The 21,889-nt window shown below is 44.9% G+C and overlaps 1 protein-coding gene across 10 annotated transcripts in view; it reads right to left on the bottom strand.

The window, feature by feature from the left end:
* LOC140730957 (histone-lysine N-methyltransferase EHMT1-like) overlaps positions 1–21,889 on the bottom strand; it is a 188,886-nt gene that overhangs the window by 25,650 nt on the left and 141,347 nt on the right. For all 10 annotated transcript variants that reach the window (XM_073052060.1, XM_073052063.1, XM_073052065.1 and 7 more), the window contains 2 exons: positions 11,543–11,620; positions 10,052–10,167 (listed from right to left, as the gene is read on the bottom strand). In XM_073052060.1, coding sequence (XP_072908161.1) covers positions 10,052–10,167; positions 11,543–11,620 — 194 coding nt within the window. The remainder of the gene's footprint in view (positions 1–10,051; positions 10,168–11,542; positions 11,621–21,889) is intronic.

The raw sequence follows: 21,889 nt of genomic DNA, 5'->3' as shown, positions 1-21,889 counted from the left end.
TACTGCTACTGCAAAGTTAACAAATTTCATGACTGATGTGGGTGATATTAAACCTGATTCTGATAATAGGAAGCAGGATATGGTGGGATGTTGCTTTTCTGACTGGAAGTCAATGATCAGTAGATCACAAAGTTCACTAGAGGTCATGAATTAAGGCAGAGAAGTGAAAAGTTTAACAGGAACACGAGGGAAAATTTCTTCACTCAGACAGTCATGAGAGTACAGAATGAGCTGCCAGCACAAGTGGTACATGCGGGCTCAATTTCAACATTTAAGAGTAGTTTGGTTAGGTACATGGATGGCAGTGTTATGGAGGGCTCTGGTCCAGGTGCAGGCTGATGAGACTAGGCAGTTTAAATGGTTCTGCATGGATGAGATAGGCTAAAAGGCCTGTTCCTGTACTGTACTTTCCTATGCCTCAATGTTCCATATCTTCTGGTTCCACATACACACACCAACCCTTTGGTCTCTTACCTTGTTACTCTCCTGTTCCTTCACTTTGTAAGTGTATTAAGAGCAAGAGGATAACCAGGAGAGCACAATTTTAAGGAGATTGGAGCAAAGTATAAGGGAGGATATCAGAGACAAGTTCTTTCTTCCACAGAAGTGGTAAAACACCCTACCAAGGGTGCTGGTAGAGGCAGACAATAGTAGTAATAGTGTGAATAGCATCATACTCAACTAAGGGGTTGATGCTCTCCTAAGGGGTTGTCTCTTGGTGGGTCTTCAGGTGTCTGTAGAAGCTGATCTGGAATTCTCATATTCTGGTGCATGTGGGCAAGAGTAAGTGATTGGGTCTTTTGGCTGTTCAGACTCTTCTTCTGCAGCTGCCACTTATTCTCTGCAGCACAATGGAGATCATTCTCATGTAGCATAGCTCCTTCTTGAACAGATTTCCTCGGGTCTATCTACTGAGTGCAATGTCCTCTTAGATTTTAAATGTAATGTTGAATTTCTTCAGACTGATTTTGATGTTGTCTTTGAAGCGTTTTCTTTGCCCAACAGGGGCTTGTTGACCTTCCTTCAACTGGAAGTAAAGGATCTATTCACAAAAAGAATCAGATTGCAAAACCCTACAGAGGATAGTAAAAACTGTAGAGAGAATCACCAGTGTCTCCCTTCCTCCTTATTTGTGACATTTACTGGGAGTATTGTATAGGAAGGTCTCGAACATTGTTGAGGACCTATACCACCCACCCCACAATTTCTTTGACCCACTACCGTCAGGAAGAAAGCTACAGGAGAATCAGATTACTACAGCCAGACTGAGTAACAGCTTCTTCCCCCAAGCTATGAGAATATAAATACCCTGCCACCACTGAGTTCTTGTCACTAGGACAACAAGCTGTTTACTGTAACTGATTACCTGTGCTGCTCACTTTACTTGCATTTTGAATTATGTTTTATTAACTGATTTGAGGTAATATTTTGTTTTATTTGCTATGTGTGATATATGTATTGGGGATGCACCATGGTTCGAAGGAATGTTGTTTCGTTTGCTTGCAAACATATACAGTCAGATGACAATGAACTTTAAACTGTTTGGGAAGATGAGAGTTTGGCTTCCGGCTGTACGAGGGACCCTTCAAGGTGATCCAGCACAATGGATCCATGTGTGTCGTGAAGGTGGGTGGCCGGGAAGAGACTTTTACAGTGGACCACCTCAAACCGGCGTACTTGGACACTGAGCAACCAGTGAGAGTACCCACACCGTGCCAGCAAGGCCGACCACCCAGGCAAGCCACACAGACTGGGGGCTCCACTCCCCCGATGGACGTTTCTTGGGGGGGGGGGGGGTGTGTGGCGATCTGCACACACAGGACTCGAACCGCCATCAGGAGCCGCAGGCAGATGCGCAGCTCGCTCGGAGCGGACCTTCCGGGGACTGTCTGACATCACATCCGCCCCACTGGTTGCAAGGACCCATGGGAGGGGAGATTTAAGCACGTGAGTTTGAATCAGTAAAGCCATTCCGAGTTCAGCTCTCTCTGCCTCCGTGTGTTCCTTTTGTAGCGTTTTGTGCACAACTACATTGGTGACCCCGACGTTCCAGACAGCATCTGGAACCAGCGACTCTGCAGCCAGCCATGAATCCGAGCAATTTACACAGCGCGGTCTCTCTGAAGCTTCCGACTTTCTGGGCCACTCAGCCTCACGTTTGGTTCGAGCAGGCTGAGGCCCAGTTCAATATCAGAGACATTACAACCAACGCTGCGCGGTACTACTACGTGGTCAGCACGCTCGACAGGGAACGGCAGGCCGGATCATCGACTTCCTACGCCAGCCACCAACAGAGGACAGGTACACTAAGCTTAAGGCGCTCCTGATCCATACCTTCGGACTCCCCCGCCGCACGGCTCCTACACATGGACGGCCTGGCGAATGCACACCATCCGAGCTCATGAAATGACATGCTGGCGCTCATGGACGGCCATAAGCTGTGCCTTTTATTTGAACAGTTGTTCCTCGAGCAAGTGCCAGAGGACATTCGCCTCCTCCTCACGAGTGAGGATTTCAGCGACCCACGCAGAGCAAGCAACGCAGAGCAGCCTCCATGGGCCTAGCCACGATTGCGCGCCCCAAAGCTCAGGCCCTGCAACCGAAGTCGCCGAGACCCACGGGGGGAAAAGACGAAAGTTCGGAACAACGGTGTTTCTATCACCAAAGATAGGGCTCAGGCACACGCCGCTGCCGTCCACCATGTGCTTTTCCAGGAACACCGGGGCCAGCCATCGCTAATGGCTACGAAGGCTGGCCACCAAGACAGCCTCCTGTACCTCCGGGACTGACACTACGGGCAGCGCTTCCTGGTAGACACTGGGGCCGAAGTCAGCGTACTCCCCCCCTCGAACATGGACACTCGTAACACGGTCTCAGGCCCCAAACTCACTGCCACAAATGGCACCAGTATTCGGACGTACGGCCTGTGAACTATCGCAATGCATTTAGTGTCCAGCCGTTTCACTTGGACTTTCACGTTGGCAGTGGTGTCACAGCCACTACTAAGGGCAGAATTCCTACGAGCCAACTGCCTCCTGGTCGACTTGAAGGCCGGTGTTTGGTCCACACCGAGACGTTCCAGACTTTCCAGCTTGAAGAAGCCAAGCTACCGGCTCTCCACCTGGATTCTGTGACCCTCTTGGGTAACGAATTCGCCAGGGTGTTGGCAGAATTCCCCTCCGTTGTCACCCCGCAGTTCTCCACGGCCGACCACAAGCATGGCGTGCAGCACCACATCCCCACGCAAGGACCGCCGCTTCACGCCCGAGCTCTCAGGCTCCCACCCGACAAGCTCCACCTCGCCAAGGAGGAGTTCCATAAAATGGAAGAGCTGGGAATTGTACGCTGCTCAGACAGCCTGTGGGCATCCCTGCTGGACACGGTGCCCAAGTCCGCAGGAGGATGGAGACCCTGCGGAGACTACCTACAGAAGGCAACGATGCCACAACGACCGACAGATACCCGGTACATCACATCCAGGACTTCATGGCGAACCTGCATGGAGCGACCGTCTTCTCCAAAATCGACTTGGTCAGGGGATACCATCAGATCCCAGTGCACCCTGACGACGTGCCCAAGACAGCCCTCATCAACTCGTTCGGCTTGTTCAAATTCCTGAGGATGCTTTTCTTTCTCAAGAATGCAGCCCAAACTTTCCAAAGGCTCATGGACTCAGTACAACGTGGCCTGGATTTCATTTTCATCTACTTGGACGATATCCTGGTGGCCAGCAGTTCGCACCAAGAGCACGTGGCACATTTGCGCCAGCTCTGCCAATGCCTGAGCGACCATGGACTGGCAATCAATCTGGCAAAGTGCCAGTTTGGGCTGATGGAGATCGACTTCTTGGGCCACAGAGTCAACCGACATGGCGCAGTTCCCCTACCGGACAAGGTCCAGGCCATCCGCCAGTTCCCCAAGCCCAGCACGGTCAAGGGCCTGCAGGAGTTCATAGGGATGGTCAACTTTTATCAACAGTTCGTGCTGGCGGCGGCCTGCATCATGAGACCCTTCTTCCGCCTAATGGCCGGCAAAGCTAAAGAAGTGGCATGGGATGCGGAGTCCACGGAGGTGTTCGAGCAGACCAAGGAGGCACTGGCAAAGGCAGCCCTCCTAGTGCACCCGAGAGTCCATGTACCCACGGCACTCACAGTTGACGCTTCCAAAATGGCAGTCGGCGGAGTCCTGGAGCAGCTCGTCGAGGACCAGTGGTGACCACTCACTTTCTTCAGCCGGCACTGATGGCCACCAGAGGTGAAGTACAGCGCTTTCGACAAAGAGTTGCTAGCACTCTACCTGACTGTCCAGCATTTCCGGTACTTCCTCGAGGGAAGGGAGTTCACCGTGTATACGGACCACAAGCCCCTCACCTTCGCACTGGCCAAGGTATCGGACCCATGGTCAGCTCGGCAGCAGAGGCACCTGTCCTTTATTTCAGAATTCACCACGGACGTCCGCCACATCGCAGGGAAGAACAATACCATCGCCGACACACTGTCTCGCCCCTGCCTCCACTCAGTAGACATATCGTCCTCAGGAATAGACTACGCAGCACTGGCGGAAGCACAACGGTTGGACACCGAGATCCTGGCTTACCACACTGCCGTTTCGGGGCTCCAGTTGGAGGACGTCTCCATCGGCCTGGCGGCGGATCGACTCCTGTGTGACATATCTACTGGCAAACCCCGACCCATGGTACCGGCGGCATGGAGGCGCAGGGTGTTCGACCTGCTGCACGACCTGGCCCACCCATCCATCCGGGCGCCCATCAAGCTGGTGGGCAGATTCGTCTGGCACGGTTTGTGCAAACAGGTCGGACACTGGGCCAGGGCCTGCATACACTGCCAGACCACCAAAGTCCAGTGGCACATGAAGGCTCCCCTTCAGCAGTTCCAGCCAACGCAAAGGAGGTTCCAACACATCTACGTGGACATTATCGGCCCCCTGCCAGTCTCCCGGGGCGCCAGGTATATCTTTACCATGGTAGACAGGTTCACCAGATGTCCGGAAGCCATACCGCTCGCAGACACATCCACTGAGTCCTGCGCCAGGTCACTCATTGCAAACTGGATCGCCAGGTTTGGCCTCCCAGTGGACATCACCTCCGACAGAGGGGCTCAGTTCACGTCTGGTTTGTGGACAGCACTGGCACAGCTCCTGGGCACCCAGCTGCATCACACCACAGCGTACCATCCCCAGTCCAGCAGTTTGGTAGAGTGATTCCACCGGCATCTCATCGACCCTGACGGCGCGCCTCAGGGGCCCCAACTGGACGGACGAGCGTCCCTGGGTCCTACTGGGCATCCGCACAGCCCCCAAGGAGGACCTGGGCACTTCCTCAGCGGAATTAGTCTATGGCGCCCCACTGACAGTCCCGGGCGAGTTTGTACCAGAGGCCCGAGGTTCAGATGAAACTCCAGCAGCGGTGCTAACAAGGCTGTGGGACAAGGTAGGGACCCTGGCACCGGTCCCGACCTCCAGGCATGGTCACACGCCATCCTTCACCCCTAAGGACCTCCGAGACTGTGAGTATGTTTTTATTCGCAGGGGCATGCACAGGTCACCTCTACAGCGGCCGTACAAGAGACCCTTCAAAGTGATCCGGCACAACGGATCCATGTGTGTCATGGAGGTGGGTGGCCAGGAAGAGACTTTTACAGTGGACCACCTCAAACCGGCGCACTTGGACACTGAGCAACCAGTGAGAGTACCTGCACCACGCCGGCGAGGCCAGCCACCCAGGCAAGCCACACAGACTGGGGGGCTCCACTACCCCAATGGACGTTTCGGGGGCGGTGTGGCGGTCTGCACACATGGGACTCGAACCGCCACTGGGAGTCACAGGCAGATGCGCAGCCTGCTTGGGGTGGACCTTCCGGGGACGGTCTAACATCACATCCGCCCTGCTGGTCGCAGGGACCCATGGGAGGAGAGATTTAAGCGCAAGTTTGAATCAGTAAAGTCATTCCGAGTTCAGCTCTCTCTGCCTCCATGTGTTCCGTTCGTAGCACTTTGCGCGCAACTACAATATTGTCAAATTTTATGGAGGGCTGGAAACATTGCTGGTTGAGCAGTGACTGATATAGAAACTGTCTGCATTATATTCAAAAGAAAACCCAGTGCCCTATATGTTTGGGCAAAGGCAATCAGGGCCTTCACGGATACTTTTGGAGGTCTTCTTCAGAGTGTGCTGTAATGGCACTGTCATCTGCATTCCATGATAGTGGTGGTGCTGAACTTGTTCTTGGCCCTGAAGCAGTGGAGGTTGAGAAGCCTGTTGTCATTCTATGTGTGATTGGGATTCCCTCAGGCAGGTCTTGGCCAATGAAGTGAAGGAGGGCAGTGATAAAGGTGGCAAATAGGACACAATTATATAGTCCTGTTGGACTGTCTTGGCAGTGAAGAGTTCTGATTCAACACTGTGGCTGGTATGCAGTAGTCTCAGTATTCCTAAGAACTTGTCAGGCAGCCATGTTTTGATAGTATATGCCTGAGAACTTAGTCTCCTGTATCAAATCACTTTGTCAAATCTATGAAAGCCAAGTACAAGGGCTTCCTTCGTTCACACGTTTTTCCTGTAACTGGCATGCTGTGAAGATCATGTCTGCAGTACTGCTAGACGGGCAGAAAGCACATTGCAATTCAGGAAGTATTTCTTCAGATAGCAGGAGTTGGTTGTCAAGGATATGTGCAAGAACTTCCCCTGTTGTTGACAAGATGCGAGATGCCTCTGTAACGACTACAATCTCCCTCATCTCCCTTTTTGAATATGGTCACTATTAGAGCATCCCAATGAACTGAAGACAGTTGTTCCCTTTCCTAGACCTTCAGAAGCAGGGCATGTATGAGGTGCAGGAGTGCTGGTCCACCTTCCTTGAGGATCTCTGCTGGGATCCTGTCAGGACCAGTGGCTTTTTACTTTGCAGGCTCCTGAAAATATCATAGGGGTTTCCCCAAGTCTTCTTTCACCAGTATCTGAAGAATTTAGTTAGTAGCCTTTGGTTCAACAGTGGTTAAGTTCTTGAAAGTGCTCTCTCCTTCGACTGCTGATATCCTTCTGATCCTTTGGCAAGTTCTTCCCATCCTCTGAACTTTGGTTTAATCAGCTTTTGCAGTCCACCAAGAATTTTTTAGCTTCCTCTCTGCTGCACACTTGCCTTGGCTCTGGAGTAAGCTTCTCCTATAGCCTTGCTGCAGATGTTATTCTGTCAGGCACAAAAGGCTTTCCTTTTCTTGAAGAAAACTTGTTCCATCTCAATGTCATTATCATCAAACCAATTCTGGACGTACCCAAGGATGCTTTTGCAGGTATTGAGGATGGTGGATTTGAACAGAACCCTTCCTTTCCTATGGTACCCTTCCAATGGCTGAAGTCCTGACTGACCCTGACATTGAAGTCCCCTAAGAGAATTATCTTTTTTCCTTGAGGATGCTTGACAGTGTTGCATCGAGGCAAACACTGAGGCCTCTTTTTCATTCCTATGTAGGATCAGAGTTAATTGACATCTGATTGTTGGCAAGCACCAAGCACCATGGGACGTTCACTGTTCCCCACGGGAAGCTCAGAGAGTTGACTGACAGGCTGGTTCTTTATTGCAAACCCAACACCATTTATCCTGGGCTTGCCAGCTGCCTTCCCTTTCCAGAAGGTGCAACCGGCCTTCTCCTCCTTTAGTTGTCCTTCATCTGCCAGATGGACTTCTCCGAAGATTATTACATTGTCATGATGGAGAGATTTCGGAGTTCCTGAGATTTCGAAAGTGATATTATCAGGAGTTTAGCTCCTATTAGGGTCACCCATGGTGGTAAGCTCCAGGGGGAGGCTCCAGACAAAGAGTGATCCAACAAAGACTTCAATGGTGGAGCTGGCAGAAGATGATAGACCCACCACAATGGCAGTGAAGCCACAGGAAGGCTACAGCAGTGAAGGGCTCCCAATCATCTTGTATTCCATGCCTTTGGACCCTAACCACAAGCTGTCAAGGACCAGGTGGTGGCTGCCTGGCTTCAGCCTCCCCACTAAACAAAGTCACATACAGACATTCTCCATTAAGAGAATCTACCATAACATCCTGGATTAAGTCCCATGAAAATCAGCAAGTGCTGTAGGGGGGTAGGATTGTGCGGTCTGAAAGGCCATAGTCATGAGCTAGCACATTGGGCAGTGGGCATTTGATTCTGTCACTGGACTCTTGGACTGAGGCAGAAAGAGCCCTTGGCTTGCTGAACCCTCGAATGAACAGCCCTATTTAGGATTCACTCTGTTCACCCCACTCTGGGAAGGCATTGGAAATGGAACTTTAAAAATAACCTGTTCAAAACCTCCTAACTACATTACTATGTCCAGAGGGATCACCATACAAGGTCAGAAACAAAGGAGCATGACAGTCTGATAGACAGTGATTGACCAGAGAGGAAAACTACAATCATTGCCAAAGGACTTAGGGGATGGTAGAGGCAGACATATTACGGGCATTTAAAAAACTCTTAGATAGGTACATGGCTGACAGAAAAAAAATGTAAGGCTATATATGTAGAAGGGAAGGGTTAAGATTGATCCTGTGGTAGGTTAAAAGGTTGGCACAATATCTGGACTGAAGGGCTTGTAGTGTGCTGTAATGTTCTATGTTACCAGCCTGTAGTACTTCATGGCCCTATTTGCACTAATTCCTTTTTAAGCAGTGCATAACACTGAAGAACTTCCCATTTTCAGTGCTCCACAACTACTATATGCCTTCTTTTTCTTTATCAAACCATTGGTATTCTCTGACAAGCAGGGTTCCCTGAACTTGCCATCTTCATCCTTACAGCAACACGCTGGCCTTGAATTCTATTTCACTTTTGAAAGACTCCCACTTCCCTTAACCTGCAAGTAGCTGCTCTCTGTCTATGCTTGTAAGGCCCCGTTTAATGATACTACATTAAGTCTTTCCCCAATTCAGACTGTATGAACCACCCTATCCATTTCCTGAAAATGTTGAAACTTACCAAGTTCGGTCAGTACTGCCCAAAGGCTTACCCCATATTCTGGGTTTTATCTACTTGCCAAGCTTCACTCCCCAGAATTAGGTCTAGCACCACTCCATCTCTAGCCAGACTATCTATGTACCAAGACAACAACAGTTCTCCTGGATGCACATTAAGAATTCCAACCTGTTTAATCCTTTCACACAAAGGTGATTTCAATTAATAAGAGAGAAGAGGAAATCTTCTGTTACAACCTGTTCTTCTTAGACCTCTGATTTGTCAGTTTATCCTGTTGATGTCTATAGTAGACCCCCCAACAAAATTACACCACCTTGTTTTTAAGGTCTATACATAATCTCATCTGAACAGCCTGTTAAGACCTCCTCCCTCACCAATAAAGTGATACAACGATAACCAGTATTGAACTCTCCTTCCTCTTTTACATTAACCTGTCACTATTTGAAACTTCTATATTACATAATGTTGAGTCATCATATTTCAGCCAATACAAAAATATCACATTCCAATGTACTGATCAATGCTCTAAGTTAGTCTCTCTTACCAGTCCCTTTGCATTAAACTAGATGCTATTTAGTCTTCCAGTCCTCCCATGTGCTATATCACACCCATGCCTACTTGACTGAAGTACTTTCTCTTCCAGATGGAAATGTAACCCACCCCCAACTTTACATGTACTCTGCGTCCTTACCAAACTTGCTTAAAAGCTGTCCACAGCATTAACTATTTTTATTTTAACAATACAGCAAGGAATAGGTCCTTTCGGCCTCTCAAACCACACCACTCTAGTAAACCCCACAATCCCATTTACCTCTAACCTAATCATGGGACAATTTACAATGACCAATTAATCTACTTAGTAGGTCTTTGGACTGCAGAGAAAACGGGAGCACCTGAGGAAAACCCACGTATTCCATGGGGAGGATGTACAGAGACAGCTGACAGAACAGTGCCAGAACTGAACTCCAAATTCTGGAACCGCCCAGGCTGCAAAGCGTTGCGCAAAGTACTATGCTACTGTGGCACCCACTGTATTACACTGTCCTAACAGGAACTCCCACTTTACCTGATTCCATTCTGTACCACACGATTTTTACATGTTCTCCAACATCCACAGGCATGGTTACACTCGAAGATGAGTGGTGGTTCCAGCATATTGAATTCCGGAAGAAGCCGCCCATCCTTAAAATACAAATCATGACAACTGTCAGATTCACTGCGTTGAGCTTAAACTCTGTAAAACTGAGAAGAACATTAACTGCTTAAAACACCTTTCACATTCGACTGAATAAGGACCAGGATACTGTGATTAGAAAGATCAGTAAAAAATACATTTTATTTTCATAGCACCAATTACCAATTCCTCTTGATTTGCAGTTTTTCTAGATTTTAAAAATACCCAACCATACTCTCCAAATACTCTACACAGGACCATACTTTCTTCTCACCCACGTCATTAATACCAATATGGACCATAATGTTTGGCTGTTCACCCTCCCTTTTCAGAATGCTTAGTGCCACTGAGACATCCTTGAACCTGGCACCTGGGAGACAACACTAGAATCTCACACATATCCAAAAATATCTGCTTATCCCCCTGACTATTGCCCCTCTCACAAATGTATGTCTATACTGTTTTCAAAATGATCACTCCTGCTATACCTAACCCTGCATTTATTGCATGTTCGTCCCACGGAATCATTAAACCTTACCATGCTCCCTCTCCCTAACTCTTGGTTGTATTATTTTGTACCTCTCATACCATCTTCAAAAGTATTTTGTGTGTGCTTCTGACAATAAGATAACTGCTTAACTCTCATGGCCTCCTCTACTGTCACAATGAAGCCACACTCAGGTTGGAGGAACACCACCTTACATACCAGCTAGGTAGCCTCCAACCTGATGGCATGAACAATGACTTCTCTAACTTCCGTTAATGCCCCTCCTCCTCTTCTTACCCCATCCCTGATATATTTAGTTTTTTCCCCCTCTCCTTTTTCCCCCTCTCTTTCTGCCCATCACTCTGCCTGTTCTCCATCTCCCTCTGGTGCTCCCCTCCCCCTTTCTTTCTCCCTAGGCGTCCCATCCCATGATCCTTTCCCTTCTCCAGCTCTGTATCCCTTTTGCCCATCACCTTTCCAGCTCTCAGCTTCACCCCACCCCCTCCGGTCTTCTCCTATCATTTCACATTTTCCCCTCCCCCTCCTACTTTCAAATCTCTTACTATCTTTCTTTTCAGTTAGTCCTAACGAAGGGTCTCGGTCCAAAACGTCGACAGTACTTCTCCTTATAGATGCTGCCTGGCCTGCTGCGTTCCACCAGCATTTTGTGTGTGTTAACTGTTTAACTTTAATAAGTTTGTTAACTAAGTTGAATGCTCCAAGTTATTCAACTGAAGAAACTGCCTCATGGTGAAAAATTAACTTTAATTAAATTTCTTTGTAGCATTGAGAATTATACTGTGTTTTCCATTTACCTTTTAGAGAAACCATGCTCTGAAGGATTCTACAGACTGGGAAAAAAAATCAGTTTTCACAGCTGAAGTTATCTTGCTTACCTGGCTATACCAGCAACGTATACTTAGTTGGCCACACATGCAGGCACTGGAAGAGCAGTCATCATCACAAAAACAGTACTGTACATTGAAATGAGACAAGTGGTTAGAAAGATTTCAACAGGGAAAATAAATGCATTAAAAATGAAATTCTTATGTAACTAATTATTAGAATTCCTTAATGAGATAAGATGAAAACATTTAATTTTTTTTAAAAAACTCTAATCTTTCTCAGACATTTCATTATCTATTAAAATGTACCAGCATCTGGTAAAAAGTTAGTTAGCTTATTGTATTTTGCATTTGGATTTTTAAATTTTACATATTTACTAATTAAGTTTATCTGGGAAATTCTATTGCATAGCATCAGGTATTTCAATCACTTTTTCCTCAGACATTTGGTTCAAATATAGCCTCATTTCTAATTAACTTTGTCCACAATAATCTACCTTTGCAGATGATGACTGATATAAGTGACTACCACACAGTCCTTACGGAGACGAGGTCACCCTCCGCTCTATGTGGCAGTACAATAATGCTCAATGAGATAGACAGACATGATAGTTCAAAATTAGCCATCTAGATAGGAGGCTCTGTGGATCACCAAGAGAAGCAGAAATATGTTTCACTAATTTTTAGCTTCACAACCCAACATATCCCTCATTCTATTTTCAACCTAGACAACTGACAGTCATTCACTGAGAAATACAGAAAATATCATACCAGAAGTGGCATCTAAAACAAAGTGGCAACCTGATAAAGCCACAATGAAAAATTTTGTGCACGCTAAACATCAAAAATAGCAGTGAACAGACAGAGCTAATAAACCCCAAATCAATGAATCAGTCAAAAGCTCTTTAGACCTACTGTTTCTCATCAGGAATTGTGATCACAATTAAATAGCTAATGGGAGAAGACTTAAGGATAGCTGGACCCAGCATGCAAGTGAATGTTGAGTTCCACCAGAAATGCTCAGTGAATAATACACCTTAGTTTCCTCCTGAGATCCCCAACATTACGGCGAAATACGAACAATTTATTCCAATTCACTCTTCAATCTGTAATTTAAAGGTGTGCTACACACAGAAACCTGCATAAAACTATAGTAAACACAATAGTAAAAATAAACAGATGGAAATTTGTCACAGTAGCTTCAAATAACTATAATTTTAAATATTATTTTACCATCATATTTCCAAAAACATTACATAGGAGCAAACATCACCAATAACCTGTCCTGATCCAACCACGTTGACACCATGGCCAAGAAAGGTCATCAGCTCACCTTTCTCAGTAACCTAAAGAAATTTTGCATGCCCCCTTTGAACATTATTTTCATTTATTCACCATAAAAAGCAACCTAGCCAGATGCATCAACGATTTGGTATGGCATTTGCTTTGCCCATGGCTACAAGAAACTGCAGACAATTGTCAATACAGCTCAGCACATTATGGAAACCAGCTATGGACTCTTTCTAGCAACACACACAAAATGCTATGCAGCAGGCCAGGCAGCATCTACAGGAAGAAGTACAGTCGATGATTCAGGCCAAGTCCTTTCGTCAGGACTAACAAAGGGTCTTGGCCCAAAACGTCGACTGTACTTCTTCCTACAGATGCTGTCTGGCCTGCTGCTTTCCAACAGCATTTTGTGTGTGTTGCTTGAATTTCCAGCATCTGCAGATTTCCTCGTGTTTGCGTTTTTAAATGGACTCTTTCTATACTTATTTCTGCGCTGGTAAAGCAGCAAAATAATGAAAAACCACAGCCAGTACAGGCATTCTCTTCACTTTCTCCTACAATGAGGCAGAAAATATAAAAACCTTAAAGCATGTATCACCACGGTCAAGACAGCTTCTATCCCACTGATTTAACTCTATTGAATGATTTCCTAGTATGTTAATATGGACTCTTGACTTCATAATCTACTTCATTATGACCTTGAAACAGATTGTATACTTGCAGCGTACGTTCTTTGTAACTCTAATACTTCATTAGTCATATAGTTGTACAGTACAGAAACAATCCCTTCAGCCCAACTAGCCAAACTGTTATTCGATTTATTCCCTTTGACCCACACCTGAACCATAGCCCTCCATACTCTTCCCAACCATGCACACAACACTCCAAATATGGCTCAACAAAACGTTATGCAACTTCAAGTATAGTGGCTAGTGCAATGCTATTACAGCTTGGGCGTCGGAGATCAGATTACAATCCCAGCGCCCTCCGTAAGAAGTCTGTACTTCCTCCCTATGAAATGCGTGGGTTTTCTCTGTGTCGTCTGGTTTCTTCCCATTGTTAAAAGACATACTGGTCATTGTAAATTGTGATTAAATCGGAAGGTTGCTGGGCAGCACGGCTCGAAGGCCCTATTCCAGGCTGAATCTTTAAATAAATAAATGTACCATCCCAACTCCTGTGCTCAATACTTTGAATTATGAAGCCCAATGTGCCAAAAGCTCTCTTTCAACTCCATCTTCCTGTGACACTACTTTCAAGGCATTATGGCTCTGTATTCCCAGATCCCTGTTCTATCACATTCTTCAGCGCCCTATCATTCATTGTGTACACTTATTATTTGACCCTGTACTATCTGATGCGCCATTCTAATGAATCAACCTGTTTGAATAGTATGCAAAACAAGCTTTTCCACTGTACCTTAGTATCAACTCAAGTCACTTTTTATTGTCATTTCGACCATAACTGCTGGTACAGTACATAGTAAAAATGAGACAACGTTTTTTCAGGACCATGGTGTTACATGACACAGTACAAAAACTAGACTAAACCACGTAAAAGACAACACAGAGAGAAAAAAAATAACTACACTAGACTACAGACCACAGCATAAAGTGCACAAAACAGTGCAGGCATTACAATAAATAATAAACAAGACAATAGGCATAGTAGAGGGTGTCAGTCCAGGCTTTGGATATTGAGGAGTCTGATAGCTTGGGAGAAGAAATTGCTACATAGACCTCACTATCTGCTGCAGGGTCTTGCGATCCGAGATGGTGCAATTTCCGAACCAGGCAGTGATGCAGCTGCTCAGGATACTCTCAATACAACCCCTGTAGAATGTGATGAGGATGGGGGGGGTGGGAGATGACTTTCCTCAGCTGTCGCAGAAAGTAGAGACGCTGCTGGGCTTTCTTTGCTATGGAGCTGGTGTTGAGGGACCAGGTGAGATTCTCCGCCAGATGAACACCAAGAAATTTGGTGCTCTTAACGATCTCTACCGAGGAACCATCGATGTTCAGCGGGGAGTGGTTGCTCCGTGTCCTCCTGAAGTCAACAACCATCTCTTTTGTTTTGTTCACATTCAGGGACAGGTTGTTGGCTCTGCTCCAGTCTGTTAGCCGCTGCACCTCCTCTCTGTAAGCTGACTCGCTGTTCTTGCTGATGAGACCCACCACGGTCGTGTCATCGGCAAACTTGATGATGTGGTTTGAGCTGAGTGTTGCAGCACAGTCGGGGGTCAGCAGAGTGAACAGCAGTGGACTGAGCACACAGCCCTGGGGGGCCCCCGTGCTTGGTGTGATGGTGTTGGAGATGCTGCTCCCGATCCGGACTGACTGAGATCTCCCAGTCAGGAAGTCTAGGATCCAGTTGCAGAGGGAGGTGTTCAGGACCAGTAGGCTCAGCTTTCCAATCAGTTTCTGAGGGATGATTGTGTTGAATGCTGAACTGAAGTCTATGAACAGCATTCAAACGTATGTGTCTTTTTTGTCCACGTGGGTTAGGGCCAGGTGGAGGGTGGTGGGAATGGTGTCATCTGTTGAGTGGTTGGGACGGTACGCAAACTGCAGGGGGTCCAGTGAGGGGGGCAAGCAGGGTCTTCATATACCTCATGATGAGACTCTCAAAACACTTCATGATGATGGATGTAAGTGCAATGGGATGGTAGTCATTTAGGCAGGACACTGAAGACTTCTTCGGCACGGGGACGATGGTGGTGGCCTTCAAGCATGTTGGAATGGTGGCGCTGCTCAGGGAGATGTTGAAGATGTCAGTGAGAACATCTGCTAGCTGGTCTGCACATCCTCTGAGCACTCTATCAGAAATGTTGTCTGGTCCAGCAGCCTTCCGTGGGTTGACCCCACACAGGGTTCTTTTCACATCGGCCACAGTGAGACACAGCATCTGGTCATTTGTAGGAGGGGTGGACTTCTTCGCCGCCACGTCATTTTCCACCTCAAAACGGGCGTAGAAGTTATTCAGCGCATCTGGGAGGGAGGCATCACCAGCACAGTCAGGTGATGTTGTCCTGTAATTGGTGATGTCCTGGATGCCCTTCCATAATAATACATAATACATAATTATACATAATAATAAAACAATTTACCATTAGCCACAAATCTTTGGGTGGCCTCTACCATAGGATGACACTTAATTTTCTGTAATTGTTATGATCCATTTCTGAAAATATTTTGAATATCAATTTCTATTGCACTCCCTACCCAAACGTTTTAAGAATACAAAACTTAGAACTCGCTACTAACTATTCCACCATGAACTGACTTATCCTGCCAGTGTGAAAATGTCTTCCAAAAGAAAATAAAAGACTAGAATTTCATCTTGAAAAATCTTTAAATCCACTGCACAGCTATGCATGATGCAGGAAAAGAGGTAACAGTTTTCCCATAACAAATAATAATCAATGTGAGATGTATGTAAAAGATTGTTCAACTCTGCAATGGAGGTGGTTCTACAGACATCAAGAGCATAAAAGCTTAATAGTATTCAAACAGTAGACTGGAAAACTAAGGACCTATATATTATTTTATTTCAGACTGCTTGGAGTATTACAGTGTAACTTTGAAGAAATAATAGTTCAAATTTGTGTTGATTTTATTAACAAATTGGTCCAAGGTGGTACTTCTGAATTAAAAAGTGATGAACATCTACTTTGTAAATCAAACAATAGCCAATCAACCTTCCTTCAAATGCATGGGATCTGAACCTTCTTTAGCTGAGATAATAAAATCCATCTCAAAACCTCTCTACCAAAATCAAAAATGTGCAAATGCAGATGAAGTGAAAAATTCATTGTTACTTAAGTTGCATGAAATATTATTTAAAGATTTAGCTTTAAACCAATTATTGTCTTTAGCAATTAAAGTCAGCTCTGCCTAAAATTAATTAATAGAAAATAAAATTATTTTTATCCTTGTTCTGACATGATACTTGAAATCATTGCAGAGCTAAGTAGTTAAGGCACCCAACAGCAACTCCTTTACTTGCATCTTTGAAAACAGTCCTTTTCCATCTTTAATATCTTATATTTTTTCCTTTCAGGGTTCTTTTGAAGACCCTGACCTGGAGTTACACACTGACTGCGGTTCTTTGTGGGAATGGGATCCGCTCTCGGGGTTCCGCAATCGGCTGCTATTCGGCATGCCAAAGTCTCGGCCTAAGATTTTGGCACGGTGTCAGAAGCCTAGGATCTCGAGTAACTGAAGATGGGCGAATCAAGGGTCGGTGTCGCCACAGGAGATCCGTTTGTCGTTGGGGGGGGTCGGAACATCTGCTGTGTGCCTGGGGGCCCGGGATCTTTGCAATCTCCAGGCACAGAGCTTGAAAAAAGTGACATAACGGACTTTTAACATCATAAACCAGCAAGTTGTTTATCTCTCCTGCTCGTTGGAAAATGGAATGGAGTCACCTCTTTCTCCCTTATTGGGAGAGGGAGGGGGAGGGGGAGAGAGACTGCAGCATGTCAAATTATCAGGTGAACAATGTAGTTTCTGGGGTAACTGCAAGTCTGTGGTTTTGCTATTGCTTTGCTCACGCTTGAGTGCTGGTAGCGGGTGTGTTTTATTTTTGCACATACATTTAACTGTCATTCATTCTTTGGGGCACTCCGGTTTTGTAGATGGTTGCGAAGAAAAAGCATTTCAGGATGTATATTGTATACATTTCTCTGATATTAAATATACCTTTTAGATAGATAGATAGATAGATACTTTATTCATCCCCATGGGGAAATTCAACATTTTTTCCAATGTCCCATACACTTATTGTAGCAAAACTAATTACATACAATACTTAACTCAGTAAAAATATGATATGCATCTAAAATCACCCTCTCAAAAAGCATTAATAATAGCTTTTTAAAAGTTCTTAAGTAGTTTACTTAAATACATTGAGTCCTAACCCCGGCACTTTAACATATCTTACTCCTGGCGGTTGAATTGTAAAGCCTAATGGCATTGGGGAGTATTGATCTCTTCATCCTGTCTGAGGAGCATTGCATCGATAGCAACCTGTCGCTGAACTGCTTCTCTGTCTCTGGATGGTGCTATGTAGAGGATGTTCAGGGTTTTCCATAATTGACCGTAGCCTACTCAGCGCCCTTCGCTCTGCTACCGATGTCATACTCTCCAGTACTTTGCCCACGACAGAGCCCGCCTTCCTTACCAGCTTATTAAGACGTGAGGCGTCCCTCTTCTTAATGCTGCCTCCCCAACACGCCACCACAAAGAAGAGGGCGCTCTCCACAACTGACCTATAGAACATCTTCAGCATCTCACTACAAACATTGAATGACGCCAACCTTCTAAGGAAGTACAGTCGACTCTGTGCCTTCCTGCACAAGGCATCTGTGTTGGCTGTCCAGTCTAGCTTCTCGTCTAACTGTACTCCCAGATACTTGTAGGTCTTAAGCTGCTCCACACATTCTCCATTAATGATCACTGGCTCCATATGAGGCCTAGATCTCCTAAAGTCCACTACCATCTCCTTGGTCTTGGTGATATTGAGACGCAGGTAGTTTGAGTTGCACCATATCACAAAGTCCTGTATCAGTTTCCTATACTCTTCCTCCTGTCCATTCCTGACACACCCCACTATGGTCGTGTCATCAGCGAACTTCTGCACATGGCAGGACTCCGAGTTATATTGGAAGTCTGATGTGTACAGGGTAAACAGGACCTGAGAGAGCACGGTCCCCTGCGGCGCTCCTGTGCTGCTGACCACCGTGTCAGACCTACAGTCTCCCAACCGCACATACTGAGGTCTATCTGTCAAGTAGTCCACTATCCAATCCACCATGTGAGAGTCTACTCCCATCTCCGTTAGTTTGTGCCTTAAGGTCTTGGGCTGGATGGTGTTAAAGGCACTAGAGAAGTCCAGGAATGTAATCCTCACAGCACCACTGACCCCATCCAGGTGAGAGAGGGATTTGTGCAGCAAATACGTGATAGCATCCTCCACTCCCACCTTCTCCTTATACGCAAACTGAAGAGGAACCTTTGAAAATCAATAATCAGCTAAACTTCAGAAAATTCAGTAGGTTTCAAGCACGATCACATTTAGACAGATATAATAATGACCTTCAATAGTGCCAAATGTGATTTATAAAAAAAAGTCACCGCACATTTTTGCATATCAAGTAGCACCTTTGGAAAGTCTGTAACAGCAATAACTCTGATACTGAATTCTAGACTGAACCATTAAAATATTTTTTCTTCCCATTAATTTTTGTTTTAGCTACCCAAGGACACCATTGGAGCTAAGGAATCAAGTGAGAAGATGCATTACATCAACTGCTGACAGTTTATTTCCGCCATCTTTTTCATTAACATATAATTTTCAGGAGTAAACATGGACATAACGTGCTATTATATTGGTCATCTACTAAACAAGCTGTGCAACTATTATTGCTTTTCCTTCACAGGAACTATAATGTTGAACAAATGCAGTTTCTCTAGTAAAGGTACTACAATCTATATTGTCAGGCAAGTTGATTCAGGATTTTTGACTGCGTCAAAGCAAAAACAATGCATTTCCAAGTCATGACAGTGAGACTTTAAGGAGAAGCCTAATGCCTATGTCCCTCAAGTTAGTACAGGGTGCAAGTTTGAGAGATATTGTTGAAGAAATCCTGATGTGCTGCATAGTGCTGATATGATGCACCAGTGAAAGACTTAACATTTAAGTGTCAAGTGGGTTTTACGTCCTAGTTTTGTAAAAACATTCACTCACATTCCACACTCTTACAACTGGCTTGCTCTTTTAGTTTGTCCTTCCTCAATCTTCTAAGTAAATCTATCCTCTGACTGCCACCCACTTGATGCTACATTATCATGTGGCTATTTTTCCATTACCTCAATCATTTACAGTTTATCTCTGTTCACTTTCTAGTGTTGCTTGTCACACACAGACCCTTTACCACCAACAGTTTTTTTCCTTACCTGAACGTTTGCCAGCTGGCAAAGGGATGTGTGATTTCAAAATCTAAGGAATCTAGTCTTTGATCTCCACCTGCCAAAATCTAAACTTTGTTTTTGCCACTGTTGTCTTGGTTCCCTTAAGAAACCATGATTTTCTTACTCGGCTGCTACTCTTGCTAAAAGGGATCACTAATCCCTTAAGTCAAAATGTAGCAGGTTTGAATAATAATGGCAACTGGTTTAGCATGATCAAAAAATCTAACTGATTTAATCATTCTCTTCCATCTCCTCTACCCTTACAGGTAACATCAAATGTGAGGTGCTCATGGTCTTTAGCCACAAATCATGCTTCCAGGCTAAACTTCTAAAATTAGTCCCAGCGTTAGACCCATCTGCAAAAATCCTCAGTAATGGCCTCTTTTTCAACTTGCATCCATAAATTTACTGCTGGTGTTCCCAAGAATCAATTTCCACCCCCCCCCCCCCCACCTGCATGCTGGGTCTTAGAAATTTCATTTGAAAACATGGAACTTGTTAGCACGTACATTTTGATGACAGCTTGCTTGACCTCTTTAGCCTGTAAACTATCAAACTATTATGCAAGACCTAATAGTTTCTGAGTACAATTTTTCCCAAGACAATGTCTGGGAAGTTCAAAGCCACTCTTCTGTGTCCCTTACAAACCACAGACTTTGCACAATCAGCAACTCACATCTGACCTTGAGTTAAGATTTGAAATTCAACTGTGTGCCAACACAAACACATTCCCACTTCTGTAATACTGCCCAACATTCACCTTGTCTCACTACTGTAAACCTCATCTGTGCCTGTCTTACCTTGGGCCTTGACTATTCCTATGTATTCCCAGGCAACTCCCGTGAATTTGGAGTCAAAAACACTTCATAAACTAGAGGTCATAAAAGAAATCTGATGCTCATACACTCATACCAAATCTTGCTTAATCACTTTGAATTTGATCCACATGGGAAAAGATTAAGCAACGCCTCGTACTTAAAATTCTCTTCCTAATTTCTCCAAGTTTTTGCCCTACCCCCCCAACACTACAATTCTTTGCAACCTAAACCCTCACACGCATTCTAGAACTTCACCTCTCCATACTTCATGTCTTCAAATACCAAGGTATTTAGCTCAGGAACTGCTCCTCAAAACAGCTCTACCTGTTCACTTTTCATAATTTTAAGCTGCTGCATAAACCATACTTCTTTAAGCAATTTTTATGCCTTAATATCTCCTTAAATGTCTTTACATCAAATTCATTTAGTTGATAGGTCTTCTGAGCATCTCGAGTTGCTATATAAATGGATACATTATTATTGTTGACAGCAATGAGGAAGGAATAAATGGAAGTCACTCACCATAATGTTTATCTGGCTGGACCAGTTAAATGGTAACATACTAGATGTTGATCGTGGGGAATTCAACCCCAGTAATGCTATTCACTGGTTAAGAGGTGCTAGTCAAATTTTATATTATTTGATAAAATTATTTGCTCAATGTAGTACACCAAATTGTGTGCTATAGATTTTACTTCCCACTTTTAGCTCAATTTTCAGTGATAGATGCAGAGATTCAGGGACTGCTTCATATCCGAGAAATTATAAATGGAACTGAACAGAGTCAGTCAACAGGAAATATTCTCATTTCTAACCTTATGATGAAAGTAGATCATTGGGAGAACAACACTGTATCGAGAACTCCAGTAACAAAATCTATATAAAACTCAAATGACTGGGTAAGAATTTGTTTCTATTAGTTTTACTAGAAGCTGAAGAGACACAAGAGACTGCAGATGCTCTGCTCAAGGAACACAGTGGGTCAAATGGTAACTGTGGATGAAAAGGGATACTCGATGTTTCAGATCCTGATGTAATTTGAAATGTCGACTATCGTATAGATGCTGCTTGACCTTTAAGTTCCTCCAGCTGCATGTATTTTGCTACAAGCTGCCGATTGATTTATGCCTTTTAACATTCTTTTTATTATTTTGTCAATTTATTTTTTATTTTTTATTTGTGATTATTATTATCACAGGGCAAATTGTACTGTCCATCTTTTGTATCCCAAAACATTAAGTCAACTTCACACTGTGACAGAAGTCACACTTAAGCCAGTCTGGTTTATTTCCCAGTCGAGAAATCATTTATATTCTGCA

Source organism: Hemitrygon akajei, chromosome 7 (assembly GCF_048418815.1).
Source record: "Hemitrygon akajei chromosome 7, sHemAka1.3, whole genome shotgun sequence".
NCBI lineage: Eukaryota > Metazoa > Chordata > Chondrichthyes > Myliobatiformes > Dasyatidae > Hemitrygon > Hemitrygon akajei.
The sequence above is the reverse complement of the archived record's forward strand: the minus strand, read 5'-3'. Positions and strand labels throughout refer to the sequence as shown.